This window comes from Schistocerca gregaria, chromosome 3, assembly GCF_023897955.1.
Source record: "Schistocerca gregaria isolate iqSchGreg1 chromosome 3, iqSchGreg1.2, whole genome shotgun sequence".
NCBI classification, from domain to species: Eukaryota; Metazoa; Arthropoda; class Insecta; order Orthoptera; family Acrididae; genus Schistocerca; species Schistocerca gregaria.
In genome coordinates, this window is record NC_064922.1 from 632476503 (window position 1) to 632501887 (window position 25385).

The 25385-nt window shown below is 42.7% G+C and overlaps 1 protein-coding gene across 1 annotated transcript in view; it reads left to right on the forward strand.

Moving 5' to 3' along the window:
* Positions 1-25385, forward strand: part of LOC126355537 (dipeptidase 1-like) — a 399494-nt gene that overhangs the window by 355322 nt on the left and 18787 nt on the right. Inside the window, exon 10 of the mRNA XM_050005883.1 lies at positions 1031-1169. Within this exon, the coding sequence (XP_049861840.1) occupies positions 1031-1169 (139 nt within the window). The remainder of the gene's footprint in view (positions 1-1030; positions 1170-25385) is intronic.

A 25385-nucleotide genomic window follows, 5' to 3' on the forward strand; every position in this document is an offset into this window, starting at 1 on the left:
GCACGTGCACTTTCCGCCTACCACTGGCGACAACATCGATGTACTGTGGAGACCTCACGCCCCACGTGTTGAGCAATTCGGCGGTACGTCCACCCGGCCGCCTCCCGCATGCCCACTATACGCCCTCGCTCAAAGTCTGTCAACTGCACATACGGTTCACGTCCACGCTGTCGCGGCATGCTACCAGTGTTAAAGACTGCGATGGAGCTCCGTATGCCATGGCAAACTGGCTGACACTGACGGCGGCGGTGCAGAAAAGCTGCGCAGCTAGCGCCATTCGACGGCCAACACCGCGGTTCCTGGTGTGTCCGCTGTGCCGTGCGTGTGATCATTGCTTGTACAGCCCTCTCGCAGTGTCCGGAGCATGTATGGTGGGTCTGACACACCGGTGTCAATGTGTTCTTTTTTCCATTTCCAGGAGTGTATATAGCAAAAAAACAGTGGTCCAGTCACATTTCCCTGGGACACTCCTTACGATACCTTTCAATTTGACGATAATTTGCTATCGGGAACAACGTATTGGGTTCTGTTCCTTAAGAAGTGTGCAAACCACTCACATGTCTCGGACCTATTCCATATGCTCGTACCTTCGTTAATGATTTCCGGAAATTTAGCAACATGGACTCTGTCTGTTACCTTCATCCATAGTTCTTGACGACTGTACAGTTATACACTAATAGCAGCTGTCAACTGGCTTCCAGCTGAACAGAAAAAGTAATGTAAAAACCCAATAAGTAAATCTATGTTGAATGGTTTCCCTACAGTACACTGCTGCACTGCACAGATGTTTCTGGCAGTAGGTGAGAATGTTTCTCTCCACCCTTAAAAAAATTTGTCTTTCATTATTTTTGGTTCTTTTGTTTGTAAAATGTGAAATCACCATCCGTGCGGCTTAGTAAATGACCGAGTAGTTTTTGGATGCTTCATAGATGCAAATTACGGACGAGAGAGTAAAGTGGACATCACAGCAAAATATGTGAGCAAGTGCTCTGGAGAAGAAAAGTGTGTGACTGTGTGCTGTGTCCAGCAGCACAACGACGGGACTGGAGGACGTGTCGAGGTACCCGCAGCTGCTGGCCGCACTGCTGGAAGACCCGTCCTGGAGTGAGGATGACGTCAAGAGGCTGGCAGGACTCAACCTGCTCAGAGTCTTCCGCCAGGTCGAGCAGGTTAGTAGGCGGTCTGCGCTCCCACTATAGCAACACCACAACCATCGATTGTGCATTAATGGTGCTAATCCAGCCATTAGTATGCTTGGAATTTCCTTTCTAATTAATCATCTAACTTCCGAACTTGCCGTCATTTCCTTTCCAGGCCTATTAAATGCATCTCCAAATAGCTACCAGACTCAGCATCCTGGACGATGTTTAACGTATATTTAATGTGTTAAGTGCAATTTGTATGTGTTACCTTTCATTCAAGGACTGATAAATTTTATCATGCGTTTCATTTAGTTTCAAAGAAATTCTGGTCTAAGAGGCCTTGAGGTTCATTATACTTATTAAACCAACATTATTTAGGAAAAATATGATCTTCTCGTTGTAGGAGTTTTATTTACTCACTTCACCGTAATTACATAATGGCCTACTAGTTTTGTCAAATTTTAAGTGCCATCTGTAGATCATTTGAACAAATAAAACATTGTGCCAATCTATGCAGTGCACTGTCATTTAGTCCTGTCGATATAGGAGCTCAACTCGCTGGATCGTACACACCAGAGTAGCGTCATACGTCAAGTAATAATAACATACTCGTGATAATTACTGAAATAGCTGGTGACTTGTTACCAAAATTATGTTTTATTACTTAATATATGACTCTACACAAACTTCTTTAGAGATGACCAGAATTATGTTTTTATTACTGGTGTCCAATCCAACGAGTAGAGCTCCTTTATGTATATGATTAGATGACAGTGCACTATGTAGGGTGGAATTATGTTTGATGTTTTTAGATGACCTGCAGATGACAATTAAATCTGCCAAATTAATAGTCCACATAAATAATCACGGGATCTGGGCAAATAAAATTTCTCCTGCCAGTAGCTTATATTTATTTAAACACGATATTGCTCTCCTGCTGGCAATGTCAAGTAACCACAACCTTATTTAGTACTACTAAACCCCCATCTCTGAAAATAATCCAAATCCCATGTGTAAAACGGATACATACTATTACTTATTTTACAAATGAGTTTATGTATTAAATATTTACGTTAAGCAAGCAAGTGTGGTAAGTTCAGAAAATATTTCAGATTGTGAAAACAAGTTGTCGGAAGTCACTAAGTGTTCTCGTTTATGCGTCATATCTTCTGAAATATTTGTCGCACTGTGATACACTTTTGTAGGTACATTTAGTTCTGCATGTAGACAGTGCCTGCAAAATGCGTTGTGAATCAACTGGTGGTAAGGAAGTTATATTGTCATCCTTTTTGGGAGTCACTAAGTGCTTCGATGCTCAGGTACTGGATGGTACAGTGTTGGTATTTACACGCTGGCCGACGACATCTATATAGTTTATGACTGTGATTGTTTTCTGTCTTAAACCTTTAACATAAGATTATACCTCTTGATGGGTAGCTTATGGCCGAATTTTAAATCTTTAAATTATATAAAATATTGACAATCAAATTTCAGCTGCCTCTGGAAGCCTTTAGAGAAGCAACCTGCATCTAGGATAGGACGACCATGCACCATATTAGGCGTTCAATAATACTAGTTACGTTCCGAAAGTGAGTTTCGTTATTGTTTAGGACATGGAAACTTTACTGCCAAAAAGAAATACACCATTGTTTCACGAACTATACATCTTATATTATTTTTCAATATAGTCGCCACCGACATTGAAACATTGGTCGTGGTGTGCAATCAATTTAAAGAAACCACTGTGGTAAAACTCGGCTCCCTACAAGCCAAGTAACTGTCACATAGCCTGCTTCATCTCACCACTGATTTGAAAGCTACTTCCTGAGACTGGGGCTTCCAATGAAGTGAACAGGTGAATGTCCGATGTTGTAAGATCGGGGTTGTAGGCTGTGTGACCCAATCTCTCCCACCCCAAGCGACGAATATGATCCTGTATGAGCCATGCTGTGTGAGGTTTCGTGTTGTCGTCCAAGAGCACAACACCCTCACTCCCTAACTCAAGAGCACTGGTCTCTTTTGTCGAAAGGCGGACCAGAATGTGGTAATGGAGTCTCAGCAGCATGCCACATTGACGGCTCCTTGATGAAGAAAATCAAGGAGAATTTCACCTTTCACCTCTTAGGACACCGTGGCCGAAACCTTTTCTGGGGAGGGTAGCACTGAATTTTTTCGTCACTAGTTGTCTGCAGTGCTTCCGCCTGATTGAGGCGAACTTGGATTCTAGTGTAGGTAGTGCACCAATTTCTCATAGCCTGTGATGATATTGAAGAGAATTTCATTTCCGTCTCACACGTACGACATCAAGTGATCGAGGCAGACGTCCATTCTTCCACTCTTGTTAAATAGGGTCACATTTCTCGACAAACGTCTTAAAGACCGTTAACGTAATCCAACATAGCATGCAGCAGCTGATGAGCCAGAAGATGGCCAATACGCTGTGTAGACCCTACGTCTGACAGAGTTATCCGCATCTCTGCTGACACCACAACCTATACTCTCCAATGTTGATTTCATTTGTGGATGTGGAGCGACGCCCACTTCTACCTAAAACCTCCACACTTTGCCTTTCTTCTTTGAGCGTGAAACACCAGTGACCAACCATTTAACTAGACATAACCTCTTCTCCAAGGGCCTATTCATACCAGATAATAGCACATACTTCCATTGGTGACGACGTTCCCTGTATTCGTCCGTCTGCCATCATGATGTGTAATCATGTAAGTTCAGTTCTACAGTCTGTTGCTACTCTCTCTTCTCCGGCCTCATTCCTCCTCCGCTGATGTGCCTTCGGTTGTTGAGCCAGTAACGGGTTTTGAGTCATATGGGATGTGTTTCTGTCACCTGGTGTACCATCTTCTCTTACAGAAACAATGACGAAACTTAATTTCGGAACATCCCTCATAGGAATATCGGAAAGTATATATGTCAGTACTACAGGAGGAGAATCCGTATTTCCAATTCGCTAAGCTTATTCTGAGTAGTCCTAGAGGAGGGTTTCAGAACCTTAAACATATTAATGAAGTGTAAAAGCACTGAAGAGATAACTACTCGTACTTGGACAGGAAACTAATACCGTGCAATACCTTCTCTGCCGTTGATAATTACACTAACTCGGTGACGAAAAGTAGATATAAATTTCTTCATTATGGTAATTTGGATCCGCCTCGATGCGAAACACTTCTCTTTTATTTTCATTTTCTTCCCCAAACTAACTTGTGTGACAATGTTGCCATCGTAAGTGAGTTTTTGTTTATTCTAAAACATTCAAAATTTGCATTGCTGCGAACATTACAGACCGTTATTACATCTTTACTGCTTGGTTCTAGATAACGAATTATGTCAACATCTTGCTTACATTTAAGTCACCGCATATTTGTAACATTTGTTGCCGTTTTCCGGCGTTTTTTCTGTGTGTTGTTGCACAGTTTTTTATATATTCAGTATCTCATCTGCAATTATTTGGGCGATCTGTTATTAACAATTATGAAAATGTGAATTCACATACATCAGTATGACACATTTGAGAATTTCGGTAGTGTTGCATATAGAGTTTTGGCGGGTATTAGCTTGTTACGTAATTTGTCAATTTCTCACGATCCTCGCCCACTTGAAGTCACTTTAAAGCACAGAAAAAAATAAATTTTACACCGTGGCCACAATTTGATATATTACGCTTGAAACTGAAACTGATTATTAGATCCCGGAAGCTAGAAGAAGAAACAGGAGTCGATTTAGAAGAGATAGGGGATCCAGTATTAGAACCGAAATTTAAAAGAGCTTTGCTGGACTTACGGTCGAATAAGGCAGAAGGGATAGATAACATTCCATCAGGATTTCTAAAACCATTAGGGGAAGTGGCAACAAAACGACTATTCACGTTGGTGTGTAGAATATATGAGTCTGGCGACATGCCATCTCACTTTCGAAAAAGCATCATCCACACAAATCCGAAGGCGGCAAGAGCTGACAAGTGCGAGAATTATCGCACAATCATCTTAACAGCTCATACATCGAAGCTGCTTACAAGAATAATATACAGAAGAATGGAAAAGAAAATTGAGAATGCGCTAGGTGACGATCAGTTTGCCTTTAGGAAAAGTAAAGGCACGAGAGAGGCAATTCTGACGTTACGGCTAATAATGGAAGCAAGGCTAAAGAAAAATCAAGACACGTTGATAGGATTTGTCGACCTGGAAAAAGCGTTCGACAATATAAAATGGTGCAAGCTCTTCAAGATTCTGAAAAAAGTTGGGGTAAGCTATAGGGAGTGGCGGGTCATATACAATATGTACAACAACCAAGAGGGAATAATAAGAGTGGACGATCAAGAACGAAGTGCTCGTATTAAGAAGGGAGTAAGACAAGGCTGTGGCCTTTCGCCCCTACTCTTCAATCTGTACAACGTGGAAGCAATGATGGAAATAAAAGAAAGGTTCAGGAGTGGAATTAAAATACAATGTGAAAGGATATCAATGATACGATTCGCTGATGACATTGCTATCCTGAGTGAAAGTGAAGAAGAATTAAATGATCTGCTGAACGGAATGAACAGTCTAATGAGTATACAGTATGGTTTGAGAGTAAATCGGAGAAAGACGAAGGTAATGAGAAGTAGTAGAAATGAGAACAGCAAGAAACTTAACATCAGGATTGATGGTCACGAAGTCAATGAAGTTAAGGAATTCTGCTACCTAGGCAGTAAAAAATCCAATGACGGACGGACCAAGAAGGACATCAAAAGCAGACTCGCTATGGCAAAAAAGGCATTTCTGGCCAAGAGAAGTCTATTAATATAAAATACCGGCCATAATTTGAGGAAGAAATTTCTGAGGATGTACGTCTGGAGTACAGCATTGGATGGTAGTGAAACATGGACTGTGGGAAAACCGGAACAGAAGAGAATCGATGCATTTGAGATGTGGTGCTATAGACGAATGTTGAAAATTAGGTGGACTCATAAGGTAAGGAATGAGGAGGTTCTATGCAGAATCGGAGAGGAAAGAAATATGTGGAAAACACTGAAAGGAGAAGGGACAGGATGATAGGACATCTGCTAAGACATGAGGGAATGACTTCCATGGTACTAGAGGGAGCTGTATAGGACAAAAACTGTAGAGGAAGACAGAGATTGGGATACGTCAAGCAAATAATTGAGGACGTAGGTTGCAAGTGCTACTCTGAGATGAAGAGGTTAGCACAGGAAAGGAATTCGTGGCGGGCCGCATCAAACCAGTCAGTAGACTGACCAAAAAAAAAAAGTCTAGGGACCGATGACCTCAGCGGTTTTTTCCCTTACGAATTCACACAAATTTGAACATTTGATTTTTGAAATCTTTATTTTGTAGAATTGCACGAATATTTCGTGAGGATCAGTTATAATTTCTTTGAAAAGAGAAAATTATTATCTATGTTAAAGAGTATCTCTGAATCAAGCGCTGAATTGTTAGTGAAGACTGAAAGTAGGAAATTTCTCTTAACTCTTATTTTGATTTAATTCCTTTTCTCTTAAGACAAATTGATTTTTAGCCCAATCCTAAGTTAATGAATAGCTTCGGTTTATATGGTTGTGTTTGAAAAGTCTGTTTACTGGAAATTAGTCTGGACCACGTGAGCGAATAAAAACATCAAACTTCAATGTAAGAAAACTATGTACAAGTTCTGACAATAAGGCAGATTCAAGAAATTTCAGTTACAAATAAAAAATAAGTTTACTGCAGTACGCAGATCTACACAAGCTTCCACTAGAATAGCCATAATGGCCACATTTAGCTTTAATTCTTCAGTATAATGAAATCGTGGAAAGCTACGTAAAGAAAGTTAAACGATTCTGTACTGTTCTTTTTATTCCATTTAGAACAAGAAACTTACATTGATTAGAGCAGAAGTGCTTTCAGATGCGACTTCATTGACAACGAAGAGAGCAATGAACTATTCATTGAAGTACTTGGAAATATAAAATGGACAATAAAAAAAATTAGGAGCGCTGTATTGTTATTCTTAGACGAACATGGAATTTTATATAAATCAAGTCACTTCCAGCAAAATTCAGTATAAAATGGAAACGCCCCCTGAAAATACTAACAAGGGAAGCTCCCAAGTTAACAATCGCAGCGCCTCAGATTTAGTGGTAAAATGACCCAGTGAATAGCCAATCAGAAACTGAACGCAAATCAAGCATGAAAGAGGAAGATGATATACTGAACTGTGAAAAACCAAGCAAAACCGAAACAGTGAACTACCGAAGCTCAAGATGTGCAACATAGAGCGTATTGCAAGGATAACGACGTCGTGACTGCATGATCATGGTGTTGGTCTGCGAAGCGTGAGATCCGTGTTCAAATGTCCCCCATGCCCTACTTTTTCCTCCACTAAACCGTGAACTTTACGTTCGGTCATTGGCGTGTTTGTTCTCCTTCCTTAGGTTTGTGAATTACCATACTACATACTGGTAATAGAGTATGAGTAATTTGGTATGAAGCCCGCCCAGTTGGCCTTGCGGTCTGACGCACGGCTTTCCGGGCGGGAAGGAGCGCCTGGTCCCCGGCCAGAATCCTCCCGGTGGAATTTGTGTCGAGGTCCGGTGAACCGGCCAGTCTGTGGATGGTTTTTAGGCGGTTTTCCATCTGCCTCGGCGAATGCGGGCTACTTCCTCTTATTCCCCCTCAGTTAAACTATGTCGGCGATTGCTGCTCGCCAGCCGGAGTGGCCGAGCGATTCTAGGCCTTTCAGTCTGGAACCGCACGACCGCTACGGTCGGAGGTTCGATTCCAGCCTCGTGCATGGATGTGTGTGAAGTCCTTAGGTTAGTGAGGTTTAAATAATTCTAAGTTCTAGGGGACTGATGACCTCAGATTTTAAGTCCCATAGTGCTCAGAGCCATTTGAGCCATTTTTGATTGCTGCGCAAACAAGTTGTAATCAAGCTGTGGGCCTATGGGGTATCATCTCAGTTGTACGACTGGATCCGTGATTTCCTGTCAGGAAGGTCGCAGTTCGTAGTAATAAACGGCAAATCATAGAGTAAAACTGCACTGATATCAGGTGTTCCCCAGGGAAGAGTCCTGGGACCTCTGCTGTTCCTGATCAATATAAATGACCTGGGTGAAAATCTAAGCAGTTCTTTTAGGTTGTTGGCGGATGATGCTGTAATTTACCGTCTAGTAAGGTCATCCGAAGACCAGTATCAGTTGCAAAGCGATTTAGAAAAGAAGGCTGTATGGTGTGGCAGGTGGCAGTTGACGCTAAATAACGAAAAGAGTGAGGTGATCCACATGAGTTCCAAAAGAAATCCGTTGGAATTCAATTACTCGATAAATAGTACAATTCTCAAGGCTGTCAATTCAACTAAGTAGCTGGGTGTTAAAATTACGAACAACTTCAGTTGGAAAGACCACATAGATAATACTGTGGGGAAGGCGAGCCAAAGGTTGCGTTTCATTGGCAGGACACTTAGAAGATGCAACAAGTCCACTAAAGAGGCACCTTACACTACACTCGTTCGTCCTTTGTTAGAATATTGCTGCGCGGTGTGGGATCCTTAGCAGGTGGCATTGACGGAGGACATCGAAAGGGTGCAAAAAAGGGCAGCTCGTTTTGTATTATCACGTAATAGGGGAGAGAGTGTGGCAGATAAGATACGTGAGTTGGGATGGAAGTCATTAAAGCAAAGGCCATTTCGTCGCGGCGAGATCTACTTACGAAATTTCAGTCACAACTTTCTCTTCAAAATACGAAAATATTTTGTTGAGCCCAACCTACATAGGTTGAAATTATCATCAAGGTAAAATAAGAGAAATCAGAGCCCGAACAGAAAAGTTTAGGTGTTCGTTTTTCCCGCGCGCTCTTCGGGAGTGAAATGGTAGAGAGATAGTATGATTGTGATTCGATGATCCCTCTGGCAAGCACATAAATGTGAATTGCAGAGTAATCATGTAGATGTAGATGTACGCATACACCACCATTACTCTACCACGCAAACGAAGGGGCTACACTCGTCTGGAATGAGAAGTTCCCTGGGGGGCCCACCTGGGTTCGGTGTGGGGCGGCGGAGCGGTGAAGTGAACTGCGGTAGTCGTCGTGGGGTTGTGGACCACTGCGGCTTCAGCGGGGACGGAGCCTCTCCGTCGTTTCTAGGTCCCGGTTAACATGCAATACAATACAATTTGGTATGAATATATTACTGATGCAAGTAAATGTGATGAATACACTCCTGGAAATGGAAAAAAGAACACATTGACACCGGTGTGTCAGACCAACCATACTTGCTCCGGACACTGCGAGAGGGCTGTACAAGCAATGATCACACGCACGGCACAGCGGACACACCAGGAACCGCGGTGTTGCCCGCCGAATGGCGCTAGCTACGCAGCATTTGTGCACCGCCGCCGTCAGTGTCAGCCAGTTTGCCGTGGCATACGGAGCTCCATCGCAGTCATTAACACTGGTAGCATGCCGCGACAGCGTGGACGTGAACCATATGTGCAGTTGATGGACTTTGAGCGAGGGCGTATAGTGGGCATGCGGGAGGCCGGGTGGACATACCACCGAATTGCTCAACACGTGGGGCATGAGGTCTCCACAGTACATCGATGTTGTCGCCAGTGGTCGGCGGAAGGTGCTCGTGCCCGTCGACCTGGGACCGGACCGCAGCGGCGCACGGATTCACGCCAAGACCGTAGGATCCTACACAGTGCCTTAGGGGACCGCACCGCCACTTCCCAGCAAATGAGGGACACTGTTGCTCCTGGGGTATCGGCGAGGACCACCTGCAACCGTCTCCATGAAGCTGGGCTACGGTCCCGCAAACCGTTAGGCCGTCTTCCGCTCACGCCCCAACATCGTGGAGCCCGCCTCCAGTGGTGTCGCGACAGGCGTGAATGGAGGGACGAATGGAGACGTATCGTCTTCAGCGATGAGAGTCGCTGCTGCCTTTTTGCCAATGATGGTCGTATGCGTGTTTGGCGCCGTGCAGGTGAGCGCCACAATCAGGACTGCATACGACCGAGGCACACAGGGCCAACAACCGGCATCATGGTGTGGGGAGCGATCTCCTACACTAGCCGTACACCTCTGGTGATCGTCGAGGGGACACTGAATAGTGCACGGTACATCCAAACCGTCATCGAACCCATCGTTCTACCATTCCTAGACCGGCAAGGGAACTTGCTGTTCCAACAGGACAATGCACGTCCACATGTATCCCGTGCCACCCAACGTGCTCTAGAAGGTGTAAGTCAACTACCCTGGCCAGCGATATCTCCGGATCTGTCCCCCATTGAGCATGTTTGGGACTGGAAGAAGCGTCGTCTTACGCGGTCTGCACGTCCAGCACGAACGCTGGTCCAACTGAGGAGCCAGGTGGAAATGGCATGGCAAGCCGTTCCACAGGACTACATCCAGCACCTCTACGATCGTCTCCATGGGAGAATAGCAGCCTGCATTGCTGCGAAAAGTGGATATACACTGTACTAGTGCCCACATTGTGCATGCTCTGTTGCCTGTGTCTATGTGCCTGTGGTTCTGTCAGTGTGATCATGTGATGTATCTTACCCCAGGAATGTGTCAATAAAGTTTCCACTTTGTTATACAATGAATTCACGGTGTTCTTATTTCAAGTTCCAGGAGTGTAGTTAGAGCAGGAGAAATGCCGCATAAACCTCTCACAGGAATGAAAAGAAAAACAAGTGTGAACTATGTTACAACAAAGGAACTAAAACAGTCAGAACTTCCAACACAGAACATGCGGTACTTATGTAAAACCAATAGGAGATACGTATGTCTGGAGATCCTTTACTTACCTTTCGCTATTGCTAAATAGCTTACACCATGACACAGACACAAATTTCAAAAGAGTGAACAGGCATGTCAACGTCCGGACGGACACTTTGTAAGGCTTTTTAGGGGATATTCTACCTTCGCAGTCGACCACCGTAATCATAACCACAGTGCCATAGCAACCCAAATTTGTTCGATGGTGTATATCTTGAGCTTGGAACGTTCAATGTTTCGATTTTTCTTCTTTTCTCGCTGCGCAGTAAACCTTCTTTATGTTTTCAAGCTTGACCTGTCTTTAGTTTTTGATGGACTATCCTCTGAGCCACCGTACCACTAAATCTGAGGATAGGAGCTGTGGGGAGTTTCCATTGAAAGTGGTTCATAAACAGGCGCCACAGCTAGTGTACCTGAGTGTTCGTCAATCAAAGTAGGTATGCGTGCAGACCTGTAGACATCATTGTTCTTATCTTGTTAGAAGGCACTGTTCACACCACACTCTGGCCTGAACTACACCCTCCATAGACTTAAACTCCCCATTGTGTCGTTATTTCACTCTTGCATTTTTAGAAAAGAGGCAAAATCGTGTCTCGTCGACCACAGAAAACGCCTAGTGTCAGCCACTGTTCTTTTTCTGTGTTCTTTGAGTAGCTAAAGACGTCTATGTGCTGCTATGACGAATGGCATTTGGCGAGGTACCCGATTCCAAACTTCCACTGCAGGCAGTTTGCTTCGCATTAATCGCCCGGCTGCAGGTTGAATTAAAACTGCATTCACTAACAGCAGCAATTACCGTAGGGTTTGAAACCGATTGTCACTGCAAAGCTTTGACACCCATCTATGGTCTACGGTTACGATCTTTTCAGTATGACCTTAAGCCTCGTTACATGGCAGCGAGTGGTAGACCATTCCTTGTAGGAAGGATGGACAGATCACGTTGTTACACTAACAAATCGGGTAACTTATTTCACAGTGTGGTTATGAACGTGTCTTAACACGACACTCCTTTCTGTCATTCTGTCACGTCTCCAGGTCTACCCACCTTAAGCCTCGTTACATGACAGCGAGTGGTAGACCACTCCTTGTAGGAAGGATGGATAGATCACGTTGTTACACTAACAAATCGGGTAACTTATTTCACAGTGTGGTTATGAACGTGTCTTAACACGACAACTCTTTTCTGTCATTCTGTCACGTCTCCAGGTCTACCCACCTTACTGCGCTAGTTCCATACAGTCATCACTGCGAAGACATACGTCATCGGTATAGAGTCACTTGCCCGCTTGATGCCAGTTCCACATCCACATCTCCATCTATCTCGTACTCTGAAACTCACCTATATGGCATAGGGTATTTACGGTACCACGAACGTAGCTCCCTCTTCAACTCGCGAAAGGCGGTTGGGGAAAGTGACTGTCGGTAAGCCTCTGTATTAGCTCTAATTTCTTCTAATTTTTTTGTTGTCCTCATTTCGCGAGGTACATGTGAGAGGAGGTAATACGTCATACATCTCTCGTCGTCAATAGTAAACCTCTCTGTGATGTCCAAAGCCTCTCTTCTAACGCCTGACACTAGAGTCTGTTGAGCATCTTTGTGAAGGTTTGGGGTCGACTAAACGATCTCCTGACAAAACAAACCACTCTTCGTTGGATCTTACATATGACTTCTACCAGTTTTACCCGGTTATATTAACAGATAGATGAAGAATACTGCTTCTTGGATGGGTTACATTTCCTTAACATTATTTCCTATCAAGCTCAGTCAGGCATCAGTTTCCCTGTCATTTGCTTTATGTGGTCATTCCACTTAAGGTCGCTCCGAATAGTTACTACTATGTTTTAAGGTAAATACTGTTTCAAATGGTTCAAATGGCTCTGAGTACTATGGGACTTAACATCTGTGGTCATCTGTCCCCTAGAACTTAGAACTACTTAAACCTAACTAACCTAAGGACATCACACACATTCATGCCCGGGGCAGGATTCGAACCTGCGACCGTAGCAGTCGCGCGGTTCCGGACTGAGCGCCTAGAACCGCTAGACCACCGCGGCCGGCCAAATAATGTTTCCATCAGTTTTTCATCAATATTGTAGTTGTAAAGTAGAGCATTTCATTTGGCTCCGAAGAGACCGGTGTGCTCTTTTAAAGAGGCGACTGAACATTTTTTGATACGCTTGTTTAATTAACAGTAAAGGTCCGGAACACGAGCATGGAAACGCTTTTCAGTGTATGCATTTGGATAATATTCATGTCAGTAGTGGATTGAATACGTCATTTGTATAAAAATATTGAAAATGTTGCAAACACTGTATGTCAGTACTAGAGACGACAAAAGTTTTCAGATAAATGTCGGCAAGTACAGTGAATTCGCCTATGTTTACTGTTGTGTTCTGACCCTGTTATAAAACTTGTTGCTCTAAACGTAAAAGTTTCTACAGCCATATAAAAATGCAGCTGAGCTACTTAGGGGTCGGTAATAAGAATATGTAAGACAGAAGGACGATGTTGCTCACATGAATATGGATGAATATGAAAAATTTCGACAACCAGAACTCTATGAAGCTGTAGCAACAATTATACCACCCCACGGTGTATCTCGCTAGGATGTCGTAATAAGAAGTAAAAACGTATACAGTACATTTCCAAATATTTTTAAGAACCTTGGGAACGAGTTTCTTATTCCAAAGGTCACATTAACACTGATCCAAAAGCACTTCGTTTCCGAGATTATAAACGAAAGTTTGCTGCTCCGACGACTGGAGCTCATTAACACACAAAGTCATAGTAAAATCTCTAAATGTCCTATTCTTTCTCCTAAACACTCATGCATTCGTCGTGTCAATGACTGTCACACCCTTTCACATCCTCCCTGACGGTTCTGTACGGTTTCACAGGCTGCCTTGACCGATCGATGTTAGCGGTCGTACGATCGGATACAGGCAGTAGATTCCCCTTGGCTCCAAATGCTGTGTGTATACGAGAGGTTGGCTCCCATATTCACTTTATGTAGGCTACTCTCTCGCACGCTTATGCGAAGTCACTTTTAGAGTGTTTATGTTGACACTATATTCGGAAATTTATGAAGATATTATGAAGAGCTTTTAGAGGAAGTAAACATAAAACTATTAATTTTGGACTAGCAGATACAGATCCAAAGACAATCTGCCCGTCTTGCCTCACTTCTTCAGCAGATGTACCAAAAAATTTAGTAGACACTTAAAATGTTAGGCTTACTTAAGATTAGACGATTTAAATAGATTATTTCTTAGGATGTTGTGTAGGTAGGTGTAAATCATAACGAAGGCTACATTGAATTTTTTGCTTGACATCTTACGATTATTTGTCTTCTTTTGCTTATAAAGTACACATTGTTATTGGGAGTGTTCAATTATTTATATTATTGAATTAAGCGGACGCTAAATTATTTACTTTGCTTGTAGCTTTTGGGGATGTGGAAAGACTGTCCACCACCTGAAATTTTGTTATCCGGCACAATCATTACGCTTCTTTACTCTTGAAATTCTTGTCTCCAGAAAAAAAATTACTCCTTTTTGCTGACAGATCATCTGACAATTGTAACAGGTTTCACAAACATTTTTTTCTTATTTTGTGTATGTACTCACATAGGTCAGGCAGTATGAAAACTTTTATATAATATTGTCCATAAACTCCTCTCGATTTATTTATAAAAGAACAAACTCACACTAAAAATTTATTTAACAGTATTTAATAATTATTAATTACGATGCTAAATCTGCTAGGGTAATTTTCACTTTGTTGGTTTATAAAGGGACATAATGTCAAAGTGGATATTTATTTACTTAAAGTACTATACTTGCGGATGCATATTCATTAGTTTCTTTTTCTTTGCAATCTTTTGATTAAATATTAGCTTGTAATTGAACATACATAACACTCTAGCGACCGAGATAAAGCCTCTCTGATGGTCACAGACGCGGATTCTGCATTCGAGGCGAGCATGTATGGGGCGGAACACGGATTCCGGAGTGTGTATGCGTGGAATTTAAATAATGCCGCGGCCTCTACGCCGCCGCTATGTTTATACATCAGTCATGACAAGAAAACAAAGTTCCAGGGCAGAGCAAATGAATTAATTTTCCGCCACTCTTTTGTTCTCACAGTTAATCCTGAACAACACTCGGCGCCTCGGCAAAGCAGGCGTTCTCTTTGTTGAAATATCGCTTGCCTGGCAGCTGAGAACTTTTATCCGTGGGATATGAGAGGAGCACACATGGGTGTTATTTTTGTTTTGTTTGTTTCGACTGTTCGAGGATTTATCAGGAAGGATGAGGGTCTTATGGGTTCTGCATACAAACGTAAGCAACGGGAGATTTCAGTTTTCTTGTTAACAGTCCCCGTATAATTGTTATATCAACAACCAACACAATGACTATTGATATTTCTCTTACATTTATAGACCGAAACCAGGGTACGGTGTATAACAGTGTACTTCATACCAATATTGACGATTTTCGGTCCTATTCCATTCACGTATTGAGAGACGAGAGAATGAGGGTCTGTATGACTTGTACATGGCCTATTCATATTGTTATGATCCCTAAGCGAGATGTACGATGATGTCGGCAGAATGGGTGACAGTTATCCTCGAATACATTTGAAAGATCCTGTTTAAGTTCCGCAAGCATCTTTGCTATACTCTCATATGAACCATACCGATCTGTTGTTATAGCAGTTCATCTCTGAATTATTTCTACGTCTGTTGCCATGCCTACTTGATAAGGACATGATAAGATGTCACCAAATAAACAAAATATTCATTTGTGACTGGTTTCCGCTTTTCATCATCATCTGATTGAGCTGGTAGCACAAAGAGGTATGTGCCACAAATCCATTATTGATCTGACAAGTGATGAGGAAAAGTCGGATCTAGTAGCAAGTGAATAATTTTTAATTTAACAATTTAACAACAGCTTTTCGTTCATATATGAAAAATAACTTGTATACAACATAATAAAAGTGTGAAGCACATTTAAAGATTCTATAATTGCTCGTACTAATACGTTGAATGTTATTTATTTTCTTGGCACACTGCTCTTTCCGAGAATTCTTCCAACATACCTGCGAGTAATTCTTCGATTAGCCTTCCATACCACAGGTTTTAAGATTTCATTCCAATTTGTATAGCTTGCTAATGTTATCGACTATTAATTATACAATCTGACGTCCTCAAGATGTTCCCATCTAAATCTCGATATGTTTGTAACATGGTTTTGTCCACAAATTTGTAATCAATGTGATAGTATTAGTAACACTTATAATTCCGCAGATAAAAAAACATGACCAGGAGATTTTTTGTTCTTTCTTGGTGGCAAGAGCAGCACAAGAGTAATAGCTGTTTTTTGCAGAAACTGAGGTAAAAGTTAAATAATATGGTATTTGGTACATTACGGCAAGAGAAAGGGAATAAAAATGAGATAGTTTTAATACTTTTATCCTTCTTTACCTTCTCTGCATTGCTGCAGATGACGTGTCACTGAGCACATTTGTACTGTGCATGCAGTACAAGTGAGGTGCCTAGTTGTTTCCACTGCCCTGTGTGGAATACATAAGTTCCTGTACACTTCGCTAACCTGCTGTCTTCATGATGATGAGGTCCCCAGCGAAGAAAACAGCACGCAGGTCGTGGATTCTTTTTGTTGAGGCTGAAAGTAACTTCACAAGGAACTGCTGCTACGAATAAACTATTACTCATTTGAGATGTCACTGGCATTTTTATTGATATAGACATGAGAAATTATTCTTGATCACAACGTATTGAACATATCTTTACACAGTCATTATATATGGCTAAAATAACATGAAATACACCCTGCCACATACAACGTGTCTGTCTACTGGAACCGTCAAAACTAGAGAATAAAATTACATGAATCAAATGCTACCATTACAGACAACATTTCTGTACCTAGCGACGGTCGGAACTGTAGTAAATAAAGTTGCACGAAACAAATACTGCTATAACAGACAACACGTCTGTCCACTGGAACGGTGAGAACTGAAGAGCCGGACTGCCCGAGACACTTCGCGTGCCAAGCCAGCAAGACGCGACCTGAACGCCACCGAAGTAGCATCGGCAGTAATATCGTCAGCCTTTTGTTTTAGTAATACTTTGATTTCAATAATTTTGAAATGACTTATTGATAGCTGGCTGTTGAGAGATGTTTATTGAAAAAAATAAAGTAATTTTTATGGTAGGTTTAATAAATAATAGCAACTGAAGTTTAACGTTTTGGCGCCCTACCGACGAACACTGCAGCCAATCACAGAGCAGCAGCATCATGCAGGCGGTCTTTCTCACGGGAATCGTACCGAATCTAATATCTGTCACCGGTACCTCATCCCACATTGCGTCATCTCTATGCTTCTTGCATCTCCACTGCCCTGGGAATAGCTTCCTGGAGCCTGATATGATGGCTGAATAAGCCAAAAATGTTACAACATACGACTCAGCGCTTCTGGTCGGCATGGTTCTGACTAGCCAGTCCCAGTGGCGCTGGCGTGAACTCAGCATGAACCAGTTGTAATTTTGTGTTGTGGGCCCACCTGCAGCCTCGACGGATGCTATGGAACAGGTACGGCAGGGACCTAGATTGATGGTATGCCTTTGGCTTGACTGCAGCATGACGGAACTTGGTTGCAAGAGTTTGGCTGGAGCACAGAGTGCACTGCAACGTGACTCAGCAGAAGCGAAGGGCGGTGTTGTGATGTGGGATCTTCAGCAACCCAGAGTAATGCAGTGACCTGAGTTTGGAACGATACAGAATGACAGTGTACAGCAGGACCAGCAGGAGGCCATGTCATGAAGGGGCACCAAACCATCAGGAGCCCATAGTGATGTTATGGCGCACGCTTGGCAGGAACTAACGAAGCGTGATGCCATGACTACGGCTCAGCTGCAGCATGGCTGGACTCAGTTCTGCAGGCACGGCTTGGAGCACAGCGTAGACCACTCCTTAACTCTGCAGGAGACTGGAGTGATTTGTGGCCTTGCTGGCATGGGATTGGCTGGAGCTCAGAGTGATGCTCGCCTCACCAGAAACTCGTAGCGATGCTGTAGTGCAGACTCAGCAGGAGCCAAAAGTGGTACGTCGGCACAGGCTCTGCAGGAGTGTACAGTGATGTTGTTAGATGGTCTCAGCTTTCTTTTACCTTTTGGTAATCAATCCAAGAATCTGCTCCTTTAGGGCAAAGTCAGTGAGAAGGGTAGTCATCTGTGGACAACTTATGAAAATAGGTAGACCGCACAGTTATTCTCATTGCTGCAACATCATTAAGAGGTGCAGTTCGTCTAATGGCCAGTCCATAGTAACTCTGAAGAAGGTCTGCTTCAGTTTCTGTCAATCTGCCACGGCCAGACCGAGATATTCCATCAGATGGCAAACTTTCGTTTCATTTCTCTTCGTACTTTCCTCAATCTAGCACCCATCATCTTTTGAACATGTCCACAACACTCCAGCTTTGCTACCAAGGTTTCACCATAAACATTGCACTCATTAATTTTATTGAAAAGTTCTTCGTATATCTAACTTCATAAATGGGCACCAACCTCTGAAATATTTTTAGAGCTCCATCACACTCCATACTTCCATTGAAACCATCATAATTCTGATGTTGAATATGTCCTTCACTGTTACCATGGCTGGTGTGGCAGTAATTAGATAAGCACTCAACATCAGCTACTTCTGCATCCTTCAGAGTAGTAGCACTTACAACACCATTCAAGGAACGATGTCATCGACGTTTCCATCTCCCAACAAGTGCAGCAGCAATGTCTCTGGTTCCACAAGTATTTACAGTTTCTTCTACTGCACGTTTCATAGACGATTTAGTCACAACTGTCAAGGCACCTAGAAGTATTTCTATTTACTTGCTGAACCCATTGGGAGGAGGAGGAGGAAGGTCCGTCGAACCACAAGACGTTTGAGCAGCCTTTTTTTCCTTTTCCTATTGCACGCATTGCATACAATAACATTCAATTCACAGATTTATTGTTTTTTTATGTGTGTTAAATCTTATGTGACATAACTTCTAAGGTCTTCAGTCCCTAAGCTTACACACTACTTAACCTAAATTATTCTAAGGGAACAAACACACCCACCCATGCCCGAGGGAGGACTCGAACCTCCGCCGGGACCTGCCGCACAGTCCATGACTGCAGCGCCTCATAACGCTCGGTTAATCCCGTGCGGCAGTGATTTATTGGAGGGTCTAAACAGAAAAACTAATTTTGACTCTAAACCCTCCCTGCTACTTTGTTGTTCAGTTATTTCCAGACAGCCTACACCATCACATTGTTTACATTTTACCACTTCCTTTATCAAAGAAGGTAAAATGCACACATCAACAACAACAAATCCACTACAAACATGTCATTGTTAACACAGAAATTTTAATCACCAGGAGGTCTGCCGTGTGGGAGATTGTTCGCTGAAACATTGATACATAGGTTACTTTCAACTGTGTGGCTTCCTTTGTTTGTGAACTGTTTAACCACGGAATTTCTTTTCATTGAATTTCTTGATGAGTGGCATAGTTCGTATTTACTGCACTCTAAAGGATATGTATTTCCACAAATATATGTATCACTTGCGCAACAAACATTCAGTAACACGCGAACATACTGCTTCAATGAAACAAAAGTAAATACTGGCAAATATAATCATTCACAGACACTAGGAACCTGCACTGTTACCAACATATACAAGGTATCATACGTATAACCGTTGGAAACAGAAAGTTCAGTTCTTTTCGAAATAATACTGTTTTCTGTAACGGAAATAAAGGGGGCCTGGCGGCATACATGACCGTAACTTTAAAATTTGGTTTATATTGGTCATTCTTCATTTGATACCCTGAAGTGCATATATCAATGTAATCAGAAAAGACCATAGAATTTAATGAAGTCATAAAAATGTTTCAATTTTCCAACATTTGTAAGTACCCTGTACCTTGAAGGCTTCTACTGTAGATCCTGTATACTGAAGATGTAGTAAATGTAGTAAATGAAAAGAAAGGTTAAGAAATGAGATAAAATATCAGGATGAAAGAACATAAACGATTAGGAATTAACCGATGGCACTAACTTGGAATTACATGAACGGTTGAATGTGATGAGATACAGTGCACAGAATATGGAAACAGCAGAAACGCATTTAGAGCAAAACTAAGATAAAAACCGGGGACTATGTCGTAAATGATGCGAATGCCTTCTGTTACAGTGAAAGAGTAGTAATTCGTGTCGGACAAAGCAACACGTAAGTAGCAGGGTAGCACACACAAAGAGCATTCCTCAGGAAATGCTATCTTCTATTAAGAGTCATACTCCTTAACCTAAGCCTCTGATATTATGAGCCTGCAGCACAGGTTTCTATGGGAGGGAATCGTGGATAAAGGAAGAAAACTGAAAAATAAGAGGACTGAAGCGCTTAAGCTGAATCGAGCCAGCAATGCGTTTAAAGTTAGTGAAATGATAAGAAATACGAGTGCCACGAAGTGATTCCTTCAAATTCGGAATCAAATCAAAGTCACAAAGACTTAAGTCCGGGGAGTATGGTGGATGGTAAAGTACCAGGTGATCAAAGAGTCAGTATAAATTTGAAAACTTAATAAACCACGGAATAATGTAGATAGAGAGGTAAAAGTTGACACACATGCTTGGAATGACATGGGGTTTTATTAGAACCACCCCATATTGCTAGACGCGTGAAAGATCTCTAGCGCGTCATTTGGTGATGATCGTGTACTTAGCCGCCACTTTCGTCATGCTTGGCCTCCCAGGTCCCCAGACCTCAGTACGTGCGATTGTTGGCTTTGGGGTTACCTGAAGTCGCAAGTGTATCGTGATCGACCGACATCTCTAGGGATACTGAAAGGCAACATCCAACGCCAATGCCTCATCATAACTCCGGACATGCTTTACAGTGGTAGTCACAACATTATTCCTTGACTATAGCTATTGTTGGGGAATGATAGTGGACATATTGAGCATTTCCTGTAAAGAACGTCATCGATGCTTTGTCTTACTTTGTTACGCTAATTACTCCTTTTCTGATCAGATAAAGCGCCATCTGTCGGACATTTTTTGAACTTTTGTATTTTTTTGGTTCTAATAAAACCCCATGTCATTCCAAGCATGTGTGTCAATTTGTACCTCTCTATCTATATTACTCCGTGATTTATTCAGTTTTCAAATTTATACTGACTTTTTCATCATCCGGTACTTCCCAGTCCCATAGACCGAGCAGAGCAGCTACAGTTTGCGCTATATGCGCCCGCGCATTGTCGTCCAAAATGATGGGTGGGTTGAACAGAAAGTGTCACCGGTTCTTTCGCAAAGCTGGTCGCAGGTGATGCTCCAAAATGGAACAGTAATAATGTGCATTGACGGTCTGCCGTGGAGGAACGTAATGCGTTAGAATAACACAATCACAGTCGTACACGAGAACCGTCATAACTTTAGACCGCTACAATCGCACTATCAACAGAACAGGCTTTGCTAACAATATACTACGCCTTCCACATTGTGTGCTACACAACGCTGATGACTAATGTGAAGGGTAGTAATAAGTACAAACATGTAACTCTTTTGTATCGGTTGTGAATAAATAGTTGCCATCATTTAAGTTCCAAGCCACGTATTTCTCTCGGAATTCACTATAAGAATGTGCAGGATGATATGTCGTGTATTACGACACCAAGAAATAATAGCCAAGTTCTATAGCCGACAGTGAAATGAAATCGAGACAAGTTGAGAAAAGTAAGTAAACTTATTGTTATTTCAAAAGTAATATCCGTAGCTGTTGGTATATGAAATTCACTATGACACAAGACGATCAGTGCCTTCGTGGAAAATTGTTGAGGTTGCCTACAGAACCAATATGCTGAAGCAAATTGACGGTCTCAAATGTCCTTCTGCAGGCCTCTAAAAATATGGAGGATGCGTTAGGCCATTCCAATAAGACGTTTGCAGCGTACTCGAAATAACCTTGGCAACAAGTTGGCAAAGGGACATCAGTCCAACTGTCTATGAATACGATCCTTCTGTGTCTCTACTGAGATTCTGCTTTACGATTTGCTTGTTATTGGTTCGCAAGCTGCCTGATATTTCCTTTTGATCGCTACAGCTCTGCGTGGATATACATATTTCGTGATGGTAGTCTAAATAAATTCAACGAGCTAACGGTTGTGCCGCATTGACACGGTATTAGCGAATACGGTCTAGTGTACGAGAAGCATATTCCTTTGAATTCAACGTTGAGGATAAGCAATCATTTGCTACCGCTGCGATAAACGACAAATGAGTGGTACTCAGCGATGAGGAACAGATAGCAGTCACTGGTTAAATCGCGTTGCAGCGAACATTGTGTTCGAGCGTCCTCACTTTTACGTAATATCTAGTGTACAGATACAACATAAACTGTACTCTTTTCTACATGATATTCACTGTCTTTAAGCAATGGTCGTGACTAACTTCTGTTTCATGTTACTGTGGATCGGATTCTGATTGCCATAACGCATTACTGTCTCCCGATCAGGAATATTCCTGCACCGTCATGGAAAATCTGCTACACTGATGGCACAATTTCTCAAGGCTGAGAAATACAGATCTTGTAACAATAATAGCAACACCCGCAGAAGGGACGGTGGGTGAATATCTGCCGCTTGTGTTCGATGCTAAGGACAGACTTACTTTAAGTCAGCTGCAGGGATGGGCACGTATAATGATACTCTATCTTATGCTTCGTTTAACGACACTGACTAGTCACTAAGAGTTTCAAAACAGTTATTGATGTCTTCCCACATAGTCAACATATAAAATTAATAATAGAGATAGGAAAACAAATGCCTCTAATTCAGTACCTCCGTGACTCACAAGGGAATCTAAAGAGTTCTTTACGGAATTAAGCGCTTAGGCTGAAACTACAAAAGATTTTACAGCGCTACCAACGATTGCACAGGTTGTACCAGAATAAAAAAGACAACATTAATGTGTGCTGCGGGAAGGAAAACTGACCGCTTTTCGAAAAGGAGCCCGCATCCAGAAATGCACCGCTTGGACGGTGGAGGGCATCGAAGTCTGACAACAAAATGCTGCGACCAATTTTTCAGATTAGTTTTGGTGACTGAATACGAAAGGTATGCAACTTGTTAGCGGATGGACGACCTGAGCCTAATAGCATTTCTACACACGAGCTGCATTCCTCCACTCAGCCCTCCTGCTCATCCTAGTGCAGACCTAGTGTGGTCTGTCAGTGGAGTAAAGTTGTTCACAGCAGTGCTGCGGAAATGACCGACATGGCACTTGCATACGGCAAAGTGGATTGCAGTGGGAGAGCTGCTGGAAGACTACAAGCGAAACGTTTTCCAATCAGAGCTACCACACATCATTCCACGTTCGCAGCCGTCTAGAGACACCTCAGAGAAGCCGGAAAGTTGAACGTAGATGATTTCTGCATGAATTGTGTCCACTGTACAGTAAAGTAGTAACACTTTGTGGCTGGCACTGGCGAATGCTATGCTCTGCCTACTATTTGTGGCCGGCCGAAACACGACGCGGGTCATCCGCGATCGGCTCAAACATTACAGGTGGCAGAGGACGTGCTGACAATGATTGAAGCGCACTCAGCCACCAGCATTCGGCAGGTGTCACCGGCGCTCCAAACAGGTGGAAGTGTTGTGTGGCGCCATGGTGCTTAGAACCATTTCAACCATTTTGCTGTGTGGCGTGATGTGCATAAACACCAGCTCCATCCATACGATCTGCGGGAAGTCCTGGTATTACGTGAAGACGATACCCAGGACCGGTACAGCAAGCACATTGCCGTTTACCGCAATGTATACTGCAGCCGCAATTCGCAAGCTTGGTGCTATTTACGGATGAAAGCACGTTTATTGGCCACGGTATACTAAAGCCGCATATAGCTCATATTTGAGCGGACCAAAATCTACGTGCGCAGGTGATTCAAAATCACCAATGCAAGGTCAGTATTAACTTCTAGCCCGGCGTAATTTGTGGCCATATCGAGGGACGATATGCTGCCAAACAGACCAACAGGACTGACCTACCTCCCATTTATAAGAATGTTGTGCGTACGCTATTGGTTGTAGTGTCACTAAATGTTCGGATGGACATGTGGCTGCAACATGACGTCTCAAGCACGCTTTGATGTCGATATGCGGATTCACCTCAGCCTCGCACATCTTAGTCGATGGGTCGGTGTGGATGGATTAGGTCCACGGGCAGCGCGGTTACCAGATATGACACCTGTCTACTATTTTCGTTAACGCACTATGAAGAGTGGTATATGGCACTCCTGTAACTTCAGCGGAGGACTTCACTGCTCGAGTCCACGGAGAGCCTCATGTGCATGAGACTTAGCACCGCTGATGTCGTTTCTGCGTTTATGTGGGAGGTACGAAGTAAGAAGTCCGTTTGCAATGCTGACAGCCCGATGTGCTACTCACTTGGGGTTATTGACTTAATGTGCAACGCACATGCGTCTCAGATTTCGCCGCTCTTAAGCGCCCAAACCGTGCATTTCTGGACACAGGTATCTTCTTGAAAACCGATCAGTGTGCTTTACCGCACAACACACTAAGAGTTGCCGTTGGTTTCTGGGGCACCCTGTATACCAAGAGATGCCAGTAAGAAATACATCCCTGGCTGGCACCAAAGCAGTGAGAAGCTGTACCAAAACTTACTCTAAAATGATGATCGAGGAATAACCGAAAGAACGCTGAATACTGAATTTGGTCTTAAAAAATTGTTTCATTGCAGAAGGTCGTAATACTGTCCCTCTTTTCAATCGTCGCTCGAATGTCGAAATGGCATGTATTCAGACAACCGATCACGGAACAGAAAAGAAACTTTAGTCGCTTATTAGGGCAAAGGAATCATGACAAGGTAAGATACCTGTAAGATTTTACAACGTTTATATCGCCAAAATTTGATCCCATTCTAGTAACAGTTTGTCGTAGATTGCTGGAGCAACTACATGCAGCGAGACGGCATAAGTTGACGGCAACAATATAAAGCCTGAATATCCTGACACCGATTAGACAAGCATGGATCTTATTAAGGAAACCAGGAAGTGGCACCCCAACATGAAAGGCGAAATCAACAGTGAATTAAAAACACGTTGATACACATCTAGTGGCGACATCCAGAGCATCAAAAGAGAGAGAGCACAGAGTGAAGGTGAAATTAGAACACAGAATCCTGAATGTGAAGCCACATAAACTCAGTTATCTCGTCCTTGCACCTGAGAAAACGTTTCAACGTTGCTTAAGGAGGTGAAGCCTCGGAGACTGCACGGTTTGACAGTTTCAACCCTGACTTCCTAATGAACTACGGAATCGGCAAAAACGAGTAAATTCTCAACATTTTTTAATGAGGTTAGGCAAACCGGCAATATGTAAGGGGCGATAA